General features: G+C 39.5%; 2 protein-coding genes across 18 annotated transcripts in view; one reads left to right on the forward strand and one right to left on the reverse strand.

Moving 5' to 3' along the window:
• The window catches only part of GIGYF2 (GRB10 interacting GYF protein 2), a 152982-nt gene that overhangs the window by 72397 nt on the left and 59080 nt on the right, over nucleotides 1-21505 (reverse strand). Inside the window, exon 1 of one of the 15 annotated variants that reach the window (XM_043521659.1) lies at nucleotides 8480-8890. The exons of the other annotated variants lie outside the window; for them this stretch is intronic. The gene's annotated coding sequence lies outside the window, so the exon portion shown is untranslated. Of the gene's footprint in view, nucleotides 1-8479; nucleotides 8891-21505 lie in introns of those variants that run through there. 15 annotated transcript variants of the gene reach the window in all.
• KCNJ13 (potassium inwardly rectifying channel subfamily J member 13) lies at nucleotides 5843-21190 on the forward strand. Of its 3 annotated transcripts, none has more exons than XM_037909440.2 (4): nucleotides 5848-6193; nucleotides 13947-13998; nucleotides 14614-15101; nucleotides 16165-21189. In XM_037909440.2, the coding sequence occupies exons 3-4, from the start codon at nucleotides 14624-14626 to the stop codon at nucleotides 16785-16787; spliced, it is 1101 nt and encodes a 366-aa protein (XP_037765368.1). In that variant the 5' UTR covers nucleotides 5848-6193; nucleotides 13947-13998; nucleotides 14614-14623; the 3' UTR covers nucleotides 16788-21189. The 3 variants fall into 3 exon arrangements, with proteins under 3 accessions (XP_007052659.1, XP_037765368.1, XP_043377596.1); XM_043521661.1 differs by lacking the exon at nucleotides 5848-6193 and adding an exon at nucleotides 6592-8052 and having other exon boundaries at nucleotides 16165-21190; XM_007052597.3 differs by lacking the exon at nucleotides 13947-13998 and having other exon boundaries at nucleotides 5843-6193; nucleotides 16165-21190.

Here is a 21505-nt window from a genome sequence, read left to right on the forward strand (position 1 = left end):
CGACTTACGTAATGCTAACATTATCGCCATTTTCAAAAAGGGTGACAGGGATGACTGTGGCAACTACCAAGGCATTGCCCTCCTGTCCAGCACTGGGAAGATTCTTGCTAGAATCTTACTCAGTCGCCTCCTCCCTCTTGCAGAGGAAATACTTCCAGAGTCCCAGTACGGCTTCAGACAACTACAAGGCACAACCAACATGATTTTCGCAGCTAGGCAGATCCAGGAAAAACGTAATCACCACCAGGATTTGTATATGGCCTTTATCCATCTGACCAAAGCCTTCTACTCTGTCAACCGTTAGGCTTTGTGGAAAATCATGTCAAAGTTTAGCTGCCCAAGCAAATTTATCACCATTATAAGACTCCTCCCCCATGACCAGATGGCTGCCTCTATCCTGTGCAGTCGATCTCCTCTGAGCCCTTTGTCATCCGAACTGACGTAAAACACCGTTGTGTACTGGCACCCTCCCTTTTCTCCATTTTCTTAGCAGCTATGAAAACACTAACCCAAGACACTCTACCGCAGGGCATCGGCATCCAATATCGGATTGACAGCAACCTCTTCAACCTTTCTAGTCTCCATGCCAGAACTAAAGTAATATCGGCAACAATAATGAAACTCCAGTACACAGATGATTGTGCTGTAGTTGCACACTCAAAGGAGGATCTTCAAAAGCTCTTAATTGCTTCTCTGAAGCTTACAGAAGCCTAGGGCTAACTCTGAATACAGTATCGGCAAAACAAAAGTTCTCCACCAGACAGTCCCCAGTAATCAGACCCAGCAATGAAAATCTAGATCAGCAAAGAAGAACTGGAAAATGCAGAATACTTCGCCTATCTTGGCAGCCATCTCTCACAGAGGGCAGACAGACATCGAGATTCAGCACAGAATTTGCTGTGCCAACCTTGTCTTTGGCAGACTGTCTCGCCAGTTGTTCAATAATCACATCATCAGAACACATGCTAGCCTTTAGTTTATAAAGCGGTGGTAATCCCAATTCTCCTCTACAGCTGAGAGATTTGGGTGACCTACAGAAAACATCTGAAAAACCTGGAATGCCAGCACCAGCACTTTCTTTGGAAGATCCTCAACATAAAGTGGAAGGATCATCGCACTAACGTCAGTGTCCTCACAGAGGCCAACATCTTCAGTGTTGAGGCCCCGATTACCCAGCACCAGCTGAGGTGGAACAGGCACTGTGAGTGCATGTCTGACGTACGCTTACCAAAACAACTGCTGTATGCCCAACTCACCAAAAGAGAAAGGAAATGAGGAGGCCAAAAGAAATGTTTTAAAGACACGCTCAAGATAAACATCAAGAGATGTGGCATTGACACTGCACACTGGGAGACAGCAGCCCAGGATAGGGTTAACTGGTGAAGACCTTGTCAGAGGGAACGTCCACGTTTGAGGAAAATAGCCTTGCCCTGGTCACAGAAAAAAAGCCAGAAAAGGAAAGACAATGGTCACGCAGCAATCGCAGCCCAACCCGGTCTTCCAACACCACCTGCAATATCTGCAACGGGCCTGTGGCTCAAGAATCTGACTTTTCAGTCACCAAAGGACCCATGAAAAATAAAACCTGTGAAAGAGATCATCCTTGACCATGATAGGTAAAGCACAAGGAATTACTGATAACAGTAGTTGGCAAGTGCAGAGCCTATACAATTTTTATGGCTTATCAACAGACTTCCTAGTTAGTGTGTCTTTTAACACAAAAAATTCTTCTCTAGTTACTTTCTGAAACCATTCTTTTAAAAATATAAGATGACAGCAGAGGAAGGAGCAAAATTTTGCTAAGACTTTAACTCACAAAGAATTAATCTTTGACTCTTAACTGCCATGCCAACTCTGCAATCAGTGACAGAGGAACATCTTCAGTTTGTGGTTTCAGTGAAGAGTTAAAGCCCTTCTTAGGTTATCCAAGTCCCCTCTGCAAGGGATATTATATTTATTCCACAAGGGCAGGTTCACACAAAACCTTATGACAGGGATTCAGGGTATTTTGTTTTAAAGGGGATTTAATGACATTTTCTAGTTCCCCTGCTTACAACAGTTCCATAAAAAGAGGCTGCCTCATATTCAGTAAGATTAAATTAGCTGGTCAAAACAATTTCATGGCGAGATCACGACATTCCTCCCAAACACAGCAAAGTTTACTATAATAATTCAGAAAGGATGCAGTTTCTTCCATGTGATGGTTATTGCATTCAGCACTGGAGTCTAATGTTTTGAGGACTGCTCTTAATTGCACCATTTCAAATTGGTACTAATGGGCTATATGCGCTATTATGTTCATAACAGATTCTGAAAATATTTGCATATTTTCTAGCCCCTCTTCTAGCCCCTCTCTTGATTAAAACTTTCGTCAAGGAAATGACAGTTTTCCTGCCCATTGCTTTAAGAAAAGTAATGGTCCTGTTTTCAAATACTGACACAGCACTACTCATGTTAAGTTCTCCATTATTAATTTACGAGAAATCCAATTTCTATTTCTAACATTGCTCGAAATGCACAACACCTAAGAGTTGACAAGGCATGATCTGGTGTAAGTTTTAAGGCTGCTTGCAAGGACAGGATGACACTAGAATGACCTTGGAGAAAGGAGGTGATGATTTTACAGTCTTGAATTTCTAGTGCAGTACCTGTGTTTTAGGGATGAGGAAAGTGTGTTCAGGAGTAAATGTTATGTATAGTGGAGAAAAGCATAATCTTTAGAATTCTGGTATTGGTATCTTTCCAAGCATCTATAAAAGCAGATCTAGATGGTGACATTATGTGACTGCTTTGGTGCCACACTCCTCAATTAAACAGTAAAGGGAACACACCACGACCTTGCTTAAGTTCCATGTACCAGGACAACACAAACAAGCCAGTCAATAGGCAGTGACACACTACAAGGACTAAGGACTCTGATATACTAAGGATTTGGCAAAAAATGACCTTTAACCCTATCTAGCTCTACTAAGAGACACTGCTCCATTTTGAAAGTCCAACCAACCAAAGATCAGGAAAAAGCCTCAGAAAAGTGACAACAGTGAAGTTACTAAAATGTGGAGCAATGTGGATCCAACACAAAAATGTACACACAGTTTATATAAAGTTCAAATTTTCCACAGTACTACTAAACTGAATTTACATACAGTTCCCAGAACCCCATCTTACTGGGTTGAAATTACTTAGTATAGCAGTCAGGTTTTGACCATGGCTTTTCTAAGATGAAAAGAAAAAAATGTAATCTATGGTCTTGCCTTGCACTAATTGACTGGACTTCCTGAGGAGAAGGAGCAGTAAAAGGGCACCTGTGTTCATGTCTGACACAAAGCCAGCAACGGTGTTTATGGAAAACTTCAGAGAGAGCAAATAGGCATCCAGCCAATAAAGTCTACAGCTGTGCAATTTGGAATAGCGAAGTGACTAACCTCAAAGAACAAGACTGGAATTCTGGGATCCAGCAGTTTGATAACTTGTTTATGTAGAGGATTTTCTATTAGAACAGCAAATAACTTCAACTCCTTTTCACAGTGTTATGAGTTTTCCACAAGATGTATAGTCTATATTCTTTTCAAAGAGGAACAGGATCATTAACAGCAATATTATTGGTGGTGGTTAACTGGGGGGATGGGAGTGGGTGGTGAGGATATCTATCCAGTACTATGATTCTCTCTCCCTTCCCCAGCTCTTTCGTTTCCTCACCAAGGGAAGTTAATAAATACTATGATAATACTTTGCACTTGTTATAGCTTTCAGAGGACCTCAAAAAACTTTACAGAGATCAGTAATTTGTCGGCACATTTTATAGCTAGAGAAAACTGGACAGCACTTAGCACAGTGTAACACTACTAGACTACAAACACATCAACATCATAATTAAGGCTGCGAGTCTGTCATGGAGGTCACGGATTCCATGACTTTCTGAGACCTCCGTGACTTCTGCAGTGGCTGGCTCCACGGCTGCCTAAGCAGTTCAAGCAGCCGCTGCTGAGCCAGTCTCAGGCCACCGCATGCCACCACCCGGCCCCCTCTCCTCAGCACCTGCAGCAGTCCCAGCACACGCGTTGCTGGCCACCCGCTCTTCCCCAGCACCATGACCATGCACCCCCCAAAGCACCCAAGATTTAGTCAGGGGTATATAGTACAAGTCATAGACAGGTCATGGGCCATGAATTTTTGTTTACTGCACATGACCTGTCCATGACTTTTACCAAAAATACCCATGATTAAAAAGTAGCCTAAATAATAATGTAACTCGTCTAATGTCATACAGTAAATCAGTGACCGAATCAGACACAAAATTCAGTTCTCCAGATTCCAATTCTAAACACTAAGTAATACTGCCTCTCCAGATTCCCAGTCTTAGCTCCTCCTCTTCCCACCTCCTGTCTCCTTCTAAGCCCTACCAGTCAAGCATCCTCAGGTGCAGTTTCTAACTAATTTTCCTGGCAAGATTCCTGGATTTCGTTCAAAGTCATCTGTTTTTCACTAAATTCACGAACATTTGCTGGCACTGAAGTTAATCTATCAGAACAAATATAAAAATAAGAAAGAGGAATGCAGCAGGTCTAATTCCTACGTATGTCCCAGTAAAACTGTTCCTCTTAAGCATGGGCTAGTATCTCAAACCACTCAAGGAGGGTCTGTTCAGAAACATGTGACCAGAACCGTAAGCTTTCTACATTACAAAATATGTCTTCTTATAAAAAAAAAAAAAAAAAAAAAAAAAAAAAACCACAAACAGTTTGTCACAGTGGAAGTGCAATCCTGCTACAATATGTAAGGAAAGTGAAGGACAAATCAGAGTCCTACACACTGGCATGAGTGGAGGGTGCCCCCTTGTGCTAAATTACTTTCCCTTGTCCTGGAGGTCATAACATGCCTATCAGAGTTTATGGTGCTGTGCCTGAACATGTATTAAAATGTTCTGCACTAATGAAACAAAGAATTAATGTTCTGTATTTTTTGTTTTTTAAAAAAGGAAAAACCATGAGGGGGAGATTTCATTTCCTAAGTAGGAAAGTCTACATTAATAATTTTCCCAGCAGGCCTTCAGTAGTTTTACTGAAAACAATCACAGCCTTTGTTTCTCAGATCCTCTTACGTCTGACGCTCGCTCAAAGTCCTCACATCAGCAGCTAACTAAGAAAAAAAATATAAAACACTGAACTTCATCACAAAGATCCCCTCACAGCTCATTTTAGTGGTGTTGGAAGCTGGACACCACAGGCATATTTTCAGCTAAAATTGTTTTCATTAGCCAGCTGTTCTACTCAACACTAAATTTGAGGGACACCAGAATGTAAGTGCATGAGTGGTGCATTTTATTGTCCAGAATCAGTTTCACCACATTTTCAAACCACAGAAACTTCCTCTAATCTACATAGTTTCATCACAGGTTTAAAGAAAATCCCATGAGTAATTCAATACTTTTACAAAGGAGCAGTATGGAGATGGAACAGGAAGGGCAGGATCTACATCTTCTGACTAGCATTAGACTACAAATCATCTACAGTCTCCAGTGACTGTGACTAGGCTGCACCAATATCCACTGTTAGGTGCAGCCCACACCATTTGCTAACAAGACTCAGGTGTAAGAGACCCAATGAAAGTAAGGAAGCACAGGAAGAGTACATTAGATAAAAGGATTCCCATCTCCACCCAAATATATTCTGCTTGACTTTAGTTAGGAAAAAATGTTAGAGAACATTTCACATTTTAAAGCAGTTATAGGAGGAAAAAGTTCTGAGGAATTTTGTCCCTTTGAACTTCCAAGTAAAACCTTAAGTAAGATTATGCAAACCTAAAGACCAATCCTGATTAGTGGGAGGGGGGAATGCAGCCCTTCTCCAAATAAGTTCTTGAGGATTTCTCCTCGGCTGCTAGGGTTTGTGTTGGATAAAGAAAGCCCTCCTAACAAACCAGCATTCTTTTCCACCTGATCAGAGCTAATTGGCCCCCCTGCAGACAAAATGACCAATCACATCAGCTTCAGATGAAAACCAACCCCCCTGCATTATAAACAGAGGAATGAGACATGTAAACCCATTTCAAAGAAGAGATCCCTACAAACTACAATTGTGGAAAGTTTCTTGCCTGTACTCGGACAAGAACATAAGATTATCGCAGTCTACTTTTTGGACCCAAAACCTCTCCCCCTTTCCTCTGCACACTGATAAAAGCTTCAAAGACATTGGTAAGTACACAATAAAATTACCTTTTTGACAAAGTTATTTACAATAGCATAATTTTAACTTTTAAAACGTAATGGAAATTATTTTCATTGTGGAAAGAAAGCTGAGAGAGCTTTTGCTTTTGAAGCTCCCTACTGGAATATCACCTTAAACAAAATATTTCTGTAATTCTTCTCAAATATAAACCCTTTTTCTAACTGATAATGCCAACAGTGGCATAAGAGGGAAGCCAAACTTTCCATCATTAAGAACCCTGGCAGAAAAGGGCATTGGAAGGAAACTTCACAATGCTCAGCAGATGCATACAACTGAAGCTAAGGTAATCAACTATTGCAGAGGATGGGAAAAGACCAGGGAGTCAAACCGGTATTTATTTTGATTTGGTTCAGATTTGAGTTCAGTTGCATTCAGTGTGTTTGGGTTCGGTTCTGGATCAAGCAACTAAAAGTAAATAAATAGTGGTTTGGTTACTCGTCTGAACTGGTTCAAACCAAATTTCAATCCAAAAGAATGGAAGGAAGTTTCAATAAATTTCAACTTTTTAAATTATCTTCATTTTTGACCATTTATTTACTTTTTAACTGTACATGAGTTTTCCTAGTTCTTGTGTTGTCAGAAAACAATTTTTGAAATGAACCATTTGTTTGAGCAAACTAAAATACCATCTTCCAAACTAGACCTCTGTGGTAAAGGGATAAATTTGAGTTTGAGGCAATGGCTCTGCCTCAAATGGGGCAACTGGCAGGAGGAGCTGCCCTGGGGTTGGGGATGGCTGGGAGATCGTCTGTCTGTGGCGGAGATAGGTTGGGGAGCCATTATCTTTCCTCGATGTTGAAGAGTTATCTTTAACTTCTGGGACCAGAAGCATTCCACTTCTCTTACCGGATGAAGTCTCAAAGTGTGTCTACACAGCAGTAAAAGATCTGTGGCACCAAGTCTCAGAGTCCAGGTCTAGCTCGTGGGGCTAAAAATAGCAGTGTAGACATTCAGGCTCAGGCCAGAGTGGGGGCTCTGAAACCCAGGGAAGTGGGAGGGTCTCAGAACCTAGGCTTGCTGTAGGTTTGTGTGTTTTTGTTTTATGTTTTTTGGGGGTTTTTTTGCTGTGGAGATGTACCCAGAGATGGTACATCTATCTCTGGGCCCCCTGCTCTCTCATGTGCTGTGCAGGTAGCTCCTAAACTTCTCTCTTTCACTACTCTTGTGGGCTAGCCTTCTTCTAGTCTTTTCTCATTATATTGGGGAAGGCCTTTCTGGTTGCAATCACGTCTAATTGTTATTTTGTTGTTTTATAATGAAAATAAGATCACAGCAGTTTTTGTTGTTGTTTTTTTTTTTTTTTAAATGTTGAGCTTAAGAAATGCTGGACCTTTATTTTCACCAGTAACCCACATTTTTTTTCCAGCTCAGTTTTGATTCAGGTTCAGTACATAGGACAAAACCATGGTTCTGGTTAAGTTCTGGTTCAAATAAAAATAGTGGTTTGACCTGATTCTCTAGTTACGGTCTTTTCCAGAAAACCAAACTCCTCTCACCCTTCTACCTTCCCACTGCATTCATCAGAGCCCAGTAAACGTTTAGCTTTAAATGATGATCTTATGACTAAGGTCAGTTTCAAAGATCTGTCAATGGCAAATTGAATGTGCCTATGAACTAAGTGTCACACTATGAATTAGCATGATTGTGTTTTGTTCATTTGAAGGCAACTATTTAGGAGCATCATGCATGTACCACCAGGCATGAATTGCACTGGCCTGGAACATGACTGGTTATCTCATATAGGTCACTGGGATAATTTGCTGCACACAGGACTGGGGAAGCATTTCAGAAAATGTGAAGTTACAAAGATGGATAGCTAACAGAGGTAAACACGGGCCCATTTTATCCTGATATTAAATATCAAATGTTCAGAGTTTGTGGACCAGCTCCTTGCTCCCCACCTAACTCTCCTGATCTCCCCCAGTGCCCAATAATAAACCTTTATTTAGGACTTTGCATCCAGATCTCTCTCTAAGAGATTTCACAAATGTTTCCCTTATGGGATGAAATTTAAACAGTTTCTTGGTAAGGCTTTTCTAACAACTTGAAGGAGACCAGATAGTATAGGGCACTCAAATGTCACTTCATAATCAATGGCTGAAACAATGGTCTAACAGTTTTATGCAGTACAGTAGCATATCAATATTGATCTAGTCAAAATCTCAATCAATAAGGCTTGCTTTTGGTTTACATTGTAATGTAAACACAACTCCCCTCTCCCCACCCCTACCCCCCCCCACCATCAATTTTACCTCAAAGTCTTTCAGCACTTTCTTTACTTCGGGAGAAAGTCTTGCTACTTCTCCCTTTTTACCTCCAACAACTGCCTCGGAATCACAGAATATACAGGCCTTGGCATCTGCCCTGGAATTCATGCCTTGCCACAGAACTGTGCTGCAGAAATTAAGTTATTTTAGCTCTGGCAGGTGCAAATTAAATCTTGAAAATGTGAATCAACTGTAAAAACTTACACCTTGCCTTCCTAATTCTGCAAGAAACTTCACATGACAGAGCTATTATTCTAACTGCCCCCATTCATCTCAATGGGTGTTAACACAGAAACCTAGAGACAACGTTGATGTTTAAATATCAGCAATTTTACTGCTGCTAGTTGAACCACAAGCATCCACCTAAAGTGATTATCCCACAAACCAAACTGCCCCCCGTGCCTCCACAGATGCCAAAAGCACCAACTGTTCCCTTCCCAGCTTCCCCTGACAAATTCTATGATGCAGTTATGCACTCCCAATACAAAAATCTACAGTAAATATGAAGTGTGGGGACTGCATTAAATAAACTAGATTTAATGTCAAACACCTCAGACACTGCTGTGCAGACTGTGTATTAATGTCTTAAATTGAAATTTAAGTGAAGCTGCCACAGAATCTAGAGACCTTACTGCAGAATTTAGGTTCATTTTGCCATGAATTGCACAAGGCCTCAACAACAGTTAACATGAGCTCTCGCTGCTTAAGTTATAGAAATGCCAATTAAATCTGAAATAGGTATAAAACATTTTTCTGTCATTTGTGCTCACGTAATGTAAGCTTGGATTTTACTTACCTCCTCACAGCAGTGGCACATTAGTCAATAGGACTCCACTAATATTCTCAGAATCATGCTTCAAGGAAACAGAGCTAAAAGGAAACTGAAGTCTATACTAACTAGAACGATAACTGTGAGCTTTTGTGCAGTTACTCCCAGCAAATTCCTTCTTTCTAGCATTTTTCTCCTTACACCAGTTTGTTGTGAACACCAACTAGACTCCAAACAGTACAATCTACCTCAGAAGCTTTCCAAAGTCAATTAAAATAGAATTTGCAAGTGATGTAGTGGAGAGTGGGAAGCTAGGGTAGCACTCTGAAAATGTTTTGCTGGAACTCTGATCCAAATGAGAAACTATTCAAAAGCCCTAACAACAAAGCAAGGTGGTGACAACCTTTGTAGGAGAACAGCCTGAAAGTGCATTTGCTACTATGTCCTCGGTCAGGGTGTAGATATGAAGAATGAATCTTAAGACACATTTGGTGTCAGAATATTCCTGTTCACAGGAGTGAGGCTTAGCATGAACTGCCTAGAGAAGCAAGGGAAAGATAGGAAACCAGGGTGGCATGAAACAGCCAAACTGCTTCAGCTGAAGAGCCACAGAGCAGAGGGCACAAGAACATATATTCAAACTGGCAAAATGAAGCAGAGTATAGGGGTTCAGGACAATGTACTCTTGTAACCATTAAACTCTATAGTGGAAAGTAGCAGCTGATTACATGAACATCAGGGTATGATAAAGTGGTATTAAACAGCTGCAGAGGATGGCTTTATTGTGGACAAACCATCAGGGAGCCAAGAACCAGAAAAAAATCCGATTCAATTAAAAAGCCACTTGGGATCTGCTATGGAAAAGAAAAAGCATGAACTACCTTGATGCTTAAAGAAGTTAGCTCTAGCTACCCTGCTATGATTTGCTTCAACTCAATTGATTTATCAGAGAAACTGGATTGAGCAATGGACAAGATGGTGAACAGGAGGTAAAGAAAAGAAATAAAAGGAGAAGAGAAAGAAGCAATGCCATGTACACTTCTGATTGAATAATCATCACTTAATACTCAAAAAAGTAAGAGGCAATGTAAGAGGAAGGACTGGAAACACTGGAATAATATATCAAAGGAAGGGGATGCAAAGGAAGAGGTTGAGAAAAATCTCTTTGGTAGCAGCTCTTCTAGTCTTGAGGCGGTATGTCCTGATTGTAACTGACAAGCAGATTCATGAGATAAGAACCGGCAAGAACAAGAGCAGACAAAGGCATAACAAAATCTGATGGACAGATGTTGAAGCTAGTCAGATTCAGACTAGAAACAATTTTTTTTTTTTTTTTAAAGCAAGGGTAATTAACCATTGGAACAACTTACCTATGGTTGTGGTGAATTCTCCATCACTGGAAATTTTTAAATCAAGACTGGATTTTTTCTAAAAGATATCTAGTTCAAAAAGGAATCAACCCATGGAAGTCCTATGACCTGTGTTATGCAGGAGGTCAGACTAGATGCTCACAATGGTTCCTCTTGATCTTATAATTTATCAATCTATGAATAGGGAAAGTAGAAAATATGTAAATCATCTGACAAAGAGGCAGGGGAATAACATGGGGAGAGGAGAGAAGTAGGTAGAGAGTGAACAGTTATCTTTCGTCTGATTTCTCAAATACATTCAAGTTGCATCTGCTTTTCAAAGAACACTTGCGGGGGGGAAGGGGGAAGAGAGAAAATCCTCAGACTTTCTAGATTTAGAATTCAAAACCTAAGCCTGCTAGTTTAGCTTCCCCCTTCCTCCCGAAACACTCTTCTCATCCTGAATCAGCTGCACTACTTTTGGAGCCTACTTACACTTTTTCTCTCTCCATCCACCCCAACAAAGAAGCTTTGTCCCATGATCTAATTTAACTTAAGACACAATAGGTTCATACCCTCCTGGTTGTTATTTTTTAATAAACATTAAATATGGAGTCTAAACTCATGTACTTTAAAATTATTCACTGCACCACTGATTAGTGACCTGACACTATAATCACTACCACAGAAAGGACTACTTTTCCAGGTCAAATGGGACTACAGCAGCAGCCTATCATCCTCACCAGGACAATCTCACTGTTGAAGTCTGAAGTGACATTGATAAGAGACTGCTGTGAAAAGCACTGCTTAGGTTAATAAAGATGGAGATATTCTTCTTTCATTCTGAAATACCTTCAAGATTGTTACAGTACTGGAATTTCCCTAATAGAAAATGTCTGAAACAACTTGATGTAAGGAAGAAAGCTGGATGCAGGAGAGGTTGAAATCAATATTAATTGAGTACCATTAGTAGTAATCAAATTACTACCACTAGTAGTAATCAAATAATCAAGTCGCTGTATCAACCGAGCTCCAACCTTATCTTGATTGTGCTCTGCATTGTAGTGAAATGACAGTGCTCTACTGTAGTGTGCTGTTTTATCAGAGTATGGGAGAGGAAAATGAACCTGAAAAAACTATTCTATATTTGTAAGGGTATATAATACTCTGAGGATTCCTGTTATTGCTTGTCACTACTAGATTTAGTTTTTTCTAAGGAGTAGCTCTACTCTGCTTTGTATTCTATTGCCCAAACTACTCGTGAAACATGCCATAACAACTGCCCTCCAGACACCATAGCAATTTACACGAAAACAGTTTTCCTCCAAGAACTCATATGGTTTATCCCAAAGGCATAAGGTCCCAAAGGTCTGCACACATTCACCTTCCTTCCAAGTAATTGAGTACATGTTTCTCATGACCGCAGCTTATTCCAGGAATCTAAGATGATAAAGAGGCACCGGCTCCAATTTGTTCTGCACACAGTCCCATCATTCCTATTGACTAGCCATAATACTCATTCTATAATCCCCCTCAAGACACTAAACAAGGCCATTTTGAGTCTTAATGCAACACTCAGCTCTTTGGACCAGTAAATCTGATTCCTGGTACCTAAAGCACTTCGAAGATTTTACTCTGTTTACTTTGTGATTTCCTATCACTGCTGCAAGACCAGAAACTGTATTCTTGCAGAGCTGTGGAGCAGCCCAAAGACTGAACTAATATAGACTGAATAGCCTCAGTGAAGGGCAGTCCGTGGAGGCCAGGATTAGGGTTATTAGCAGAGTAGACTGTACTCAGCACTCCCAATGACTGACTCAGTAGATCGTTACTCATGCTCTCTGCATGGAAGGAGGAGTGGCACATTATTTAAGAAAATTCTGCCTTGTTTTTCAGAAATATAAAGACCACCTGAAAAGCAGCTCTGTGTGGCTCAAAAGCTTGTCTCTCTCACCAACAGAAGTTGGTCCAATAAAAGATATTACCTCGCCCATCGTGTCTGTCTTGTATTTCAAAAATTAGAATCATTAAAAAAAACACCTGATCTTAGCCATTATAGAGTTGTGGCATATTCACTGCAGGAGATAAGGAAACAACTGTACTTAATAGGAGAATGGAGAATAAAAAGGTGGAAAAAAGCCCCAAGATCCTACTCAAACCATTGGTTATTCCTCAAGCCCCTTGGATGCATGTTCCAAATAGAAGTAAACCATATTTGTATGCATGGGGAACCCACCAACAAAAGCAAAGACAACAGTAAAAGATCTGTTCACAATGCTTACCAGGATATGGTAATAATCATATTTAAATCTACAGATGAAGATTTAATATCCAGAACAAATTATAAACTCATAAATCAAATGAGTTACAGGACCAATTCCAGGATCAACATGCCATTGATCAAATAGGAGACAGTCATTTCTATCTTTGTTAAAGCAGTCCTCATTTTACCATGAACAGGTCAAATCCTAGGTATTCAGACTAAGGCTGGTGGCTACTAATGTGAATATAAAAATTGACATACTGGACTAGGCCAATGATCCCTTTAGCCTGGTATGTACAGTGGCAAGGCCTTCAGAAAAAGGTGTGAATCTTCATAACCCACTTAATTGAACATCCTCTCTTATACATCTTTATGCCCTGAAGCATTTGTATAAAGAGAAACTGCTTAACTCTGTTTATTTCTTCAAAATCAATTTGCCTCTACACTAGCCAGTGGCAGTGAGTGTCATCATTAATTAATGCAACGGATTAAAAACCTGTCAGAGTTTTTTATTTGATGGCTTTTAATTGTGTGCCTTCTTGTTTTATGGGAAGAGCCAACTAGCGGTAAGAGCTCCCAATAGGATTTCTCTTCCATTCAGTATTTATATAAAACTAATTTTCTATTCAAGTGTAATAGTCTCTTAAGCCAAAAGTTTTTAAACTTAGGTGCCCATAGTTCGGCTCCCAACGAACTGCTTATCAGAGGAGCTGAACATCTACAGCACCCAGTCAAGTCCATAGGATCTGAAGGTACTTAGCACTTCTGAAAAGAAGGTTATTTTTACTTAAGATCCTAAATATGAATGTAGGACATATAAGGCACACAATTTGCAATTTTTGGCTCTTGACTTTTATATGCCCTCATATGCAACTTCACCTTCACTTAAAAATTTCCATGAACTTCTCTAAACTTTATTTTTCCCTCCCGTCGTTGCAGTGGGGTTTGGAGGGTTTTATTTTTTAGTTAAAGTGACCAAAATGGATGCTGTATTTAAGTGGAGGACTTCTCATCAATTTATATAATGGCATAATATTTTCCGTATTATTCTCTATCCCCTTCTTAATACAGACTAACATCAGCAGTGGCCTGAGTACGTTCAGCAGAAGAGGCTCTCCCCCAGGTACCAAAATTCTAGTCAATAAGAGAATATGGTTGGTAGAGGTAAAGGCAATTTTAAAGAGGCAGAAAGTCAGGAACATCTGTGAGGAAATTTTTGAATTATAGAAGTGAGATGGCAAGACACAGCCTTCCCCAAGAAAGCAGATAAGGGCAAGAACTGTAGTTAAATATTAGCTTTTTATTATTCTTTAGATTGCTATATTGCTTTGCTAAGATGAATCTCAACATTTAATTGCTATCATCACAGATGTAAAATATTAAAGTCTGTTTTCCACACAAGCTGCAGTGCTACAGCTGCCGATCTGCCATATTAGCACAGGTATTTGACCGAAATATAAATATATAAAATATATATGGGGGGGGGGGGTGTAATATGACAACTCTGTTTAAATGACTAGGTAGCGGAAATTTTAAAAGCAATCTGATGTTTAACTTAGTCTTTTTTAGCTAATCGTTACCACAAAAGCAGTGATAAATTCCACTTCTCTGGATTGCAATGTTTAAGACATCCTTTGTTGGGTGCAGGTAGTATTTGGTCTCTGGCTGATGTGTCAGAATCTGTGAACGTTAGCTGAAATACAAATATGCAGGAGCTTAATGAATTTTCTCTTTTTAGTTTTCAGAAGATGAGATCAGATATGATAGACAGCAACACCACCAAATCTAGTGCCCCCCTCCTGGATCAAAGGCACTTGAGGATGGTGACTAAAGATGGACACAGCACACTACAGATTGATGGGACCCAAAAGAAAGGTCTGGCATACCTACGAGATGCTTGGGGAATACTAATGGACATGCGCTGGCGATGGATGATGCTAGTCTTTGCTGCTTCTTTTGTCATCCACTGGCTAGTCTTTGCAGTGTTCTGGTACCTCCTGGCTGAGATGAATGGGGACCTGGAGTTGGATCATGATGCCCCACCTGACAACCACACCATTTGTGTTAAGTACGTCACCAGCTTTACAGCTGCTTTCTCGTTCTCCCTGGAGACACAGCTCACTATTGGTTATGGCACCATGTTCCCAAGTGGGGACTGTCCTAGTGCTATCGCCCTGCTTGCCATACAGATGGTCCTGGGGCTCATGTTGGAGGCCTTCATCACAGGTAATCAGGTTTATTTCACAATTTTAAATAGGGTAGGTCCTTTCAACCACATGTAGGGAGTAGATTTGGTAAAATTCTTAATCTCATTATGAGTGCTTCCAGATGGGACATAAAAGGAGTAAGTTACTAAAAGAACAACAAGACTGAAATTTCAACTTCAAAACAGCTTTATAGCTGTCAATTATAATCCAACTCCTCTTAAGCAATTAAAGACCTATAAAAAGGAGAGGCACTTGAACAACAGTATTTCAGGATTTGTACTGGAAACCAGAAAGTGTTGCTCTTTACGGCAGCTCCTCTCCTGACACTTCCATCGAGTTATTTTCCTCCATCTTCCTCTATCAATTTCTTTCTTCCAAACTTTCATTAATTTGAGGTTTAAATCCATTTGTTTTGATACAGAGTCTCACAGGTTTACCCAAAACTTTAGCTAGTTTGTTTAAAACTGGCTAAATTTTTTTTACCCCCCTTCACTTTATTGTTAGGTATCCATGGGTAGCCAACACCCAAGAACACTTTAGGATCCCAGTGGTACTTAACTAAGTTACTTAAAATGGCTGAACTATGGAATAATTTTAGACAAATATAGTATACTGTGCAAAAGGTTAGTGTACTGTATTTTAAACACAGTTTCATTAAACGAAAGACCACAATTATATACCATAGCCAGTTCAAGGAGTGGATCTTCATCAATCAAGGAGCACATCTCTTTCTGCAACTGCACCCTCATTCTCCAAATATTACTGTTTTACACATGCTAACAGATTGTGGAGACAAAAAAGTTCATGGAAAAAGCCAAGGCTCTTTAAAAAAAAGTGGATTTATTTTATTAATAAATTGAGAATAGAAACTGGTGCCAGCAACTATTGGTATGATGGGAGCTGTACTATGTGTAGACTAGATCTAATAATTTGAAATCAAGCAGTCTGAGGATAGTTAACAGTATGTCCATCCCACTAAGCCTCCTCCTTTTCTCATGGGCCATTCCATGCAACTTGGGGACAAGTAAGAAACTAACCTGACCATCATGATTATAGTTAATTCATTCTTTCCTGTTATGTAGGTGCTTTTGTGGCAAAGATTGCCCGTCCAAAGAATCGAGCATTCTCCATCCGCTTTACTCATTCTGCAGTAGTGGCACACACAGAGGGCAAGCCATACCTTATGTTCCAGGTGGCCAACACTCGTCCCAGCCCACTCACCAGCGTTCGGGTTTCAGCTATTCTTTACCAAGAACAGGAGAACGGTCAGCTGCATCAAACTAGTGTGGATTTCCACCTGGACAGTATCACGTTTGAGGAGTGTCCATTCTTTATCTTTCCACTGACCTACTACCACTCCATTACCCCATCTAGTCCTCTAGGTGTTCTCCTCCAAGGGGATACTCCTCGCCATTTTGAGCTAGTAGTCTTCCTCTCAGCAATGCAGGAGGGAACAGGGGAAACATGTCAAAGGAGGACATCCTACCTCCCATGTGAGATCATTCTACACCATCGCTTTGCTTCTATGCTGGCCCGAGGTGCCAAAGGGGAATATCAGATCAAGATGGAGAATTTTGAAAAGACTATTCCAGAGTTCCCAGCTGCAGCAGACTCTAAGAGTCCAAAGAGGACTGACATGAAGATCCGCATCAATGGACAGCACACTGACAGCTTTCAGATTTCCGAGACCGGTCTGATAGAATAGAATTTGGACTTGGTGCCTTTTTTTTTTTTTTTAATTACATTAAACTTTCAGGTTAAACTTCGAGCCTTCCTTTTCCCCCCTATTTTCTTTTGTGATCTTTCCCTTTTCTCCATCCTTTTGATTGCAGTATAGTGTGCAGAGTAAAAAAGCATAAAGTGCACATGTAAACTGATGATAAGCTGTTTTAACTGCACAGAATAGAACGTCAGGGACAAGTACCACACTAAAAGTTGTGGGAAAGTACTAGTGCTACCTGCTGAATTCACTAGACTATGATTAAAACTGCACTGACCCTGAAGTGAGAGACTTTCAGACTCCCACAGTTGACCAAAACCTAATTAAATGGTATGTGGGTAGGACACTATGTCAAAATATGCAGCAACAGTACAATAGAAGACCTAATCTAAAACTAAGCTGGGGTTAAATTACACTAGTTTGGGGATCAGCAATGAGGTAGTTCCAAGATTGTTATAACCTTTTACATTAAAACTTTCTGGGTACATGGTTACATCAATTTTCAGATGGCTGAACATCCTACTAAAATCATTGACAGTCTTTTCAGTGGCAGTGAAATGCATTCCAGATGTACTTGTTTATTACGTGAAATCAAGAGTACTGACTGCAGTTCTTCATTCCACCAGGTCAGAAGGGAATACAATATCTCTGTGACAGGTCTGTGAAGACAGCAAGTGCCAAAAATCCTGAAGTGTATATATGTGACACACATGCTACAGTGGAGATATTTTCATATTTAGAAACATTTAATAAATTATTTCAGCAGTAGAAAACAGACTGTTATACAGCAATTTATGTTCTTTCATGTCTCTTGGCACAGTGAAATTTTATGTGTTCTCAGCTTTGCACATCTTACACTTCGAGTAGTTCTGGCACCACAGGATGCACTATATCTACCAAGAACTGCATCCATTTACATTTTATGCTTTTTAATATAAATATCTATATCTGTACACACAGCATATAGATAAATCATATCTACAAAATCAGACACATTTGAATTAATTTTAAAATAAAAAAATTGAAACAAGTGCTTATTCATGGGACTTTTTTTTGCCAGGAGTGCCTCGTAAGAATACCAAGAAGAAAGAACCGTGCTCCTATATGCAACAATTTCTAATATGATCAAATGGGCTAACAGTTAAGAGGACAGTTAAGTGGGCTGTCTGCTGTCAATTCACAGCTTCTCAGCAATGGAATGCAGCTTTAAAATAGCTATTCTGTATTCAGACTGAAACAACCAACAGTTACCATCAAAATAAATGTTGCCATTCAAGGATAATTAAATGACTTTTCCCAGCAATAAATGTGGCATAACCACTACTAGGCAATTTAGATAAACCTATGTTTACACACTGAAGCTGATTTTATTGTAAAGTGACCAACAGCAGGATATATAGTCTGAAACCATATTAGGAAGGCACTGTCTAGCGGAAGTCTTTTTTTCAAACCCAGAAGTACAGAGGTTGTCAAGCTCTGGTCACGGAGAACCTCTTAGGATAGCTGTTTTGTCATAAGGTGCCAGCTGCACCTCATTTCCAGAAGGTAATTTCTATTAAAAAGACAGCTAAAGAGATATTAAAATATTATTACTTTTCCATGTTAACTATTGTTGTAGTTGTCAGAGGAATGTGTTATGTACCATAGGAAGGAGGAGGTCCATACAGAACTGGAGGGCTGGTGGCCAATCTCTGAATTCAAAAATAGTTTATTGCTCTGAAAATGTTTCCATATTCCTTCCCTACAATTCTACAGGCTTCAAGGGCTGGTTTTATTATAGAGAATGGATACTTTCAAAATTATGTCTTTCACTCTCAGTATAATGGAACCATATTTTAGCCCACTGTAGTGCCTGTACAGTAACAAACACCATCTTGTATTAATTCCGTTAAATTGCCTTTGCCCTCACTGTTCATAGTTGGTCTCACACGTGCACTTTAAAGTTCAGCTGTTTCTCTTCATAACATTATTGGCCACACCCCCAAGATATGCAAAGTGGTGGTGACGAGGGGTGGTTGTGCTATATTTATCCTTTTCTATTTTTAAGCCCCAAACCAATATCCTACAAGTACAGAGGACAACCCTTAAAAAGCAGCAGCAGAACAAGAAATTGTACTGTAAATACTTCATTAAGCATGGAATAAAGTATAAATAGTTCAAACACGAGGAAGGAGCTTCTTTATATATATTGACAATTCTCCACTTTAAGTCACATAATCCTGTATAACTCAATTATTCTGCAATTCAGGAGTGTAATAATACATCTCGGTCTATACTAAGGACATTGACTGGTGAGACCATACCATAGCTATGGACATACCCAGGTAACATAAGGATCCTTAGAGTCAGGGTAATTCTGACTATATCGTACTGAGTATTTTGAATTTTACATCTTCAGTCGTTAAAACTATTCTATTTTAAACCATTCATTATAGCTCTGTTTTTAACTTTTAAAAGCAACAAGTTTAAAAGAGGTAAAAAATGTTCATGAAAATAATTAAGCATGTTCTTTTTAATATTCAAGTATTCTTCACATGACAGGCATAAATATGCACTCAGATGGAAATCTATTTGCCATATTTAACACTGACTTTCTAAGTGTCTTGTAAATCATAAACATTTGTAATGTGTTAACAGTAAAACATGTATTTCCTGATCACTATTCCTGCTTGGAAACTGATGGACTTGTTTAAGATCAGATGCTGTGTAAAAACTGGACTGGCATTTGCCTTTCCGTGTGATTTTTCTAGATGTCAGTGATCTAACATATGACTTGTTTAATTGGCAAATAATCTAAGCCTTTGAGAAGCATTTTTGGGTATTTCTGGCTGAAAGCCATAGGGTCTATGGCAATTTGCATAGTAATTCCTGCAATGAATAGTGTATCTTTGCCTTGAATATCAATACCAAGACTGAGGGTTGCTGTTCAGTTTGTGAATTGATCACATTAGCTGGAAAACACATTCTGAATGCTAAAGAATGTGATCATTAGCAGTATATTAATTAATTACAAAAACATGTGAAAATTAATCCTATTTATTGGGCGATTTGTACGGGGTTTCTTAATCTTTTTTTTTTTTTAAACTAAGATATTTTCCTGGGGTCCCATGATTTCTGAATTGCCAAAATATTCTAGAGTGGTTTATTGCCTGCTTTCTAGTTCCTACTTATCTATGATATTTTGACTACCCACAACACAGAGGGACACGAAGAGCTGGTGATTCACTGAATATCTGGTCAGAGAGCACGCAAAGGCCTTATTGGAGAACACACTATTATTGGTTGGTTTGGGCAAAGAAGATGCTGTTGGTGGAAAGTGCAAAATTGAGAACTTAAATCCCTTGTCAGGTTTAGCATGGATAATGGTAACAAGTCACTGCACTCCTTTTCTAATGAACTTCATCCCTGAACTTGAGAGAGCATCTCTCGGTAATAAATTTACTTTCATGCCAATTCAGTCCTTCACCTCTTGGCTAAGATTGCTAACAGCGCAAACTGTTCTTTTGTGATAGGAATGTGTCCACTAGGAAGTGAAACTAGGATCCTTTTAACCTCAAATCATTTTACATAAGCCACTAAAGGACCATTACATAGCAGTGACTTTTTCCATTACTGACCAAGGTTGAAATCAAACCAAATCATTATTGACCAGCCCTTTTTGGTTAAGAGACAAAGGAAAGCAGTCAAGATTTTCCTTCTCCCGGACACACAAATCCTTAAAGGAGTGACAGGCAAATCTAAGCAGATATAGTTAAAACCCTGAGAGTATTTTATATTAAAAATCTGAACAGTTTACAAATATGGCCTTCAGCCATATCACATCGTGCTGTGATCCTGTCTGTTCTCACAAGATAAACAGGATCAGACTGGGACAGTCCCAGAAAGAGATGTGAAAGAAAACAGGTGCAGCGGCAAGTTATGTCAATGACCTGGTAGTTGGCATTCTTCCCTCTGAGTAAATACTAAACCAATAACTCAGAAATCTGTTTGGGGGACACACTCTTTCAGATGAGATACAAAGCCACGGTCTTGACCACTTGTGGTTATTAAAGATCCGAAGACATGCTTTGTAGGAAGAGGAGCATCAATCCTGGCATAATTCCAGCTAGGGTAATTACATCCTGCATACCTAAATTCCTCATGCCATTTCATTTAGAAGAGATCTGCTTCTCATCCTAAAGTGACATGTAGTGTCAATCTGCATTGCTAAATTGCTGCTGTGGATTCATTAATAAATGAAGTGAATTCTGTGCATAGTTTGGTAAAATTGCTAAGTGTTTTCACATCCATCAGGATGAAACGGTGCTAAAATAAATGTAATTTCATTAAATCAAGTTATTGTTGTAGCCACTAGTGCCTCCAGTCTGCCATTTCTACCCTCATTTGCCTTTGGAAGAATTCTCTACTCTGTTTATAGGAGTTAGTTTGGGGTTTTGTTCCTCCACAGATTTCCAAGCAAGGAGCTGCAAAACAACAGTACAATGGCCACTTTGTAGTTACATACTAGAATATTAAAAACATAAATCATAACCCCTAACTACCATCACAGCAGAAACGCTCAAAATTGCTAATCTTTTGAACTTCCCCACTTTTTCAGAGAGATATTAAATTCTGAAGACACAGGGAGGCAGAAGAGTTGTGAGATGAAGTTAGATGCAGACAACCTTAAATGAACCCTAATTGGTCATTCTTAGGAGCAATGT

Source organism: Chelonia mydas, chromosome 9 (genome assembly GCF_015237465.2).
Source record: "Chelonia mydas isolate rCheMyd1 chromosome 9, rCheMyd1.pri.v2, whole genome shotgun sequence".
Taxonomy (NCBI): Eukaryota; Metazoa; Chordata; order Testudines; family Cheloniidae; genus Chelonia; species Chelonia mydas.

Bases quoted from the DNA above. Each gene is read 5' to 3' on its own strand.
- KCNJ13 (XM_007052597.3), top strand. From the start codon at position 14,624: ATGAGATCAGATATGATAGACAGCAACACCACCAAATCTAGTGCCCCC. The intron at 15,102-16,164 runs GTAATCAGGTTT...CCTGTTATGTAG, and splicing joins GTTGGAGGCCTTCATCACAG to GTGCTTTTGTGGCAAAGATT.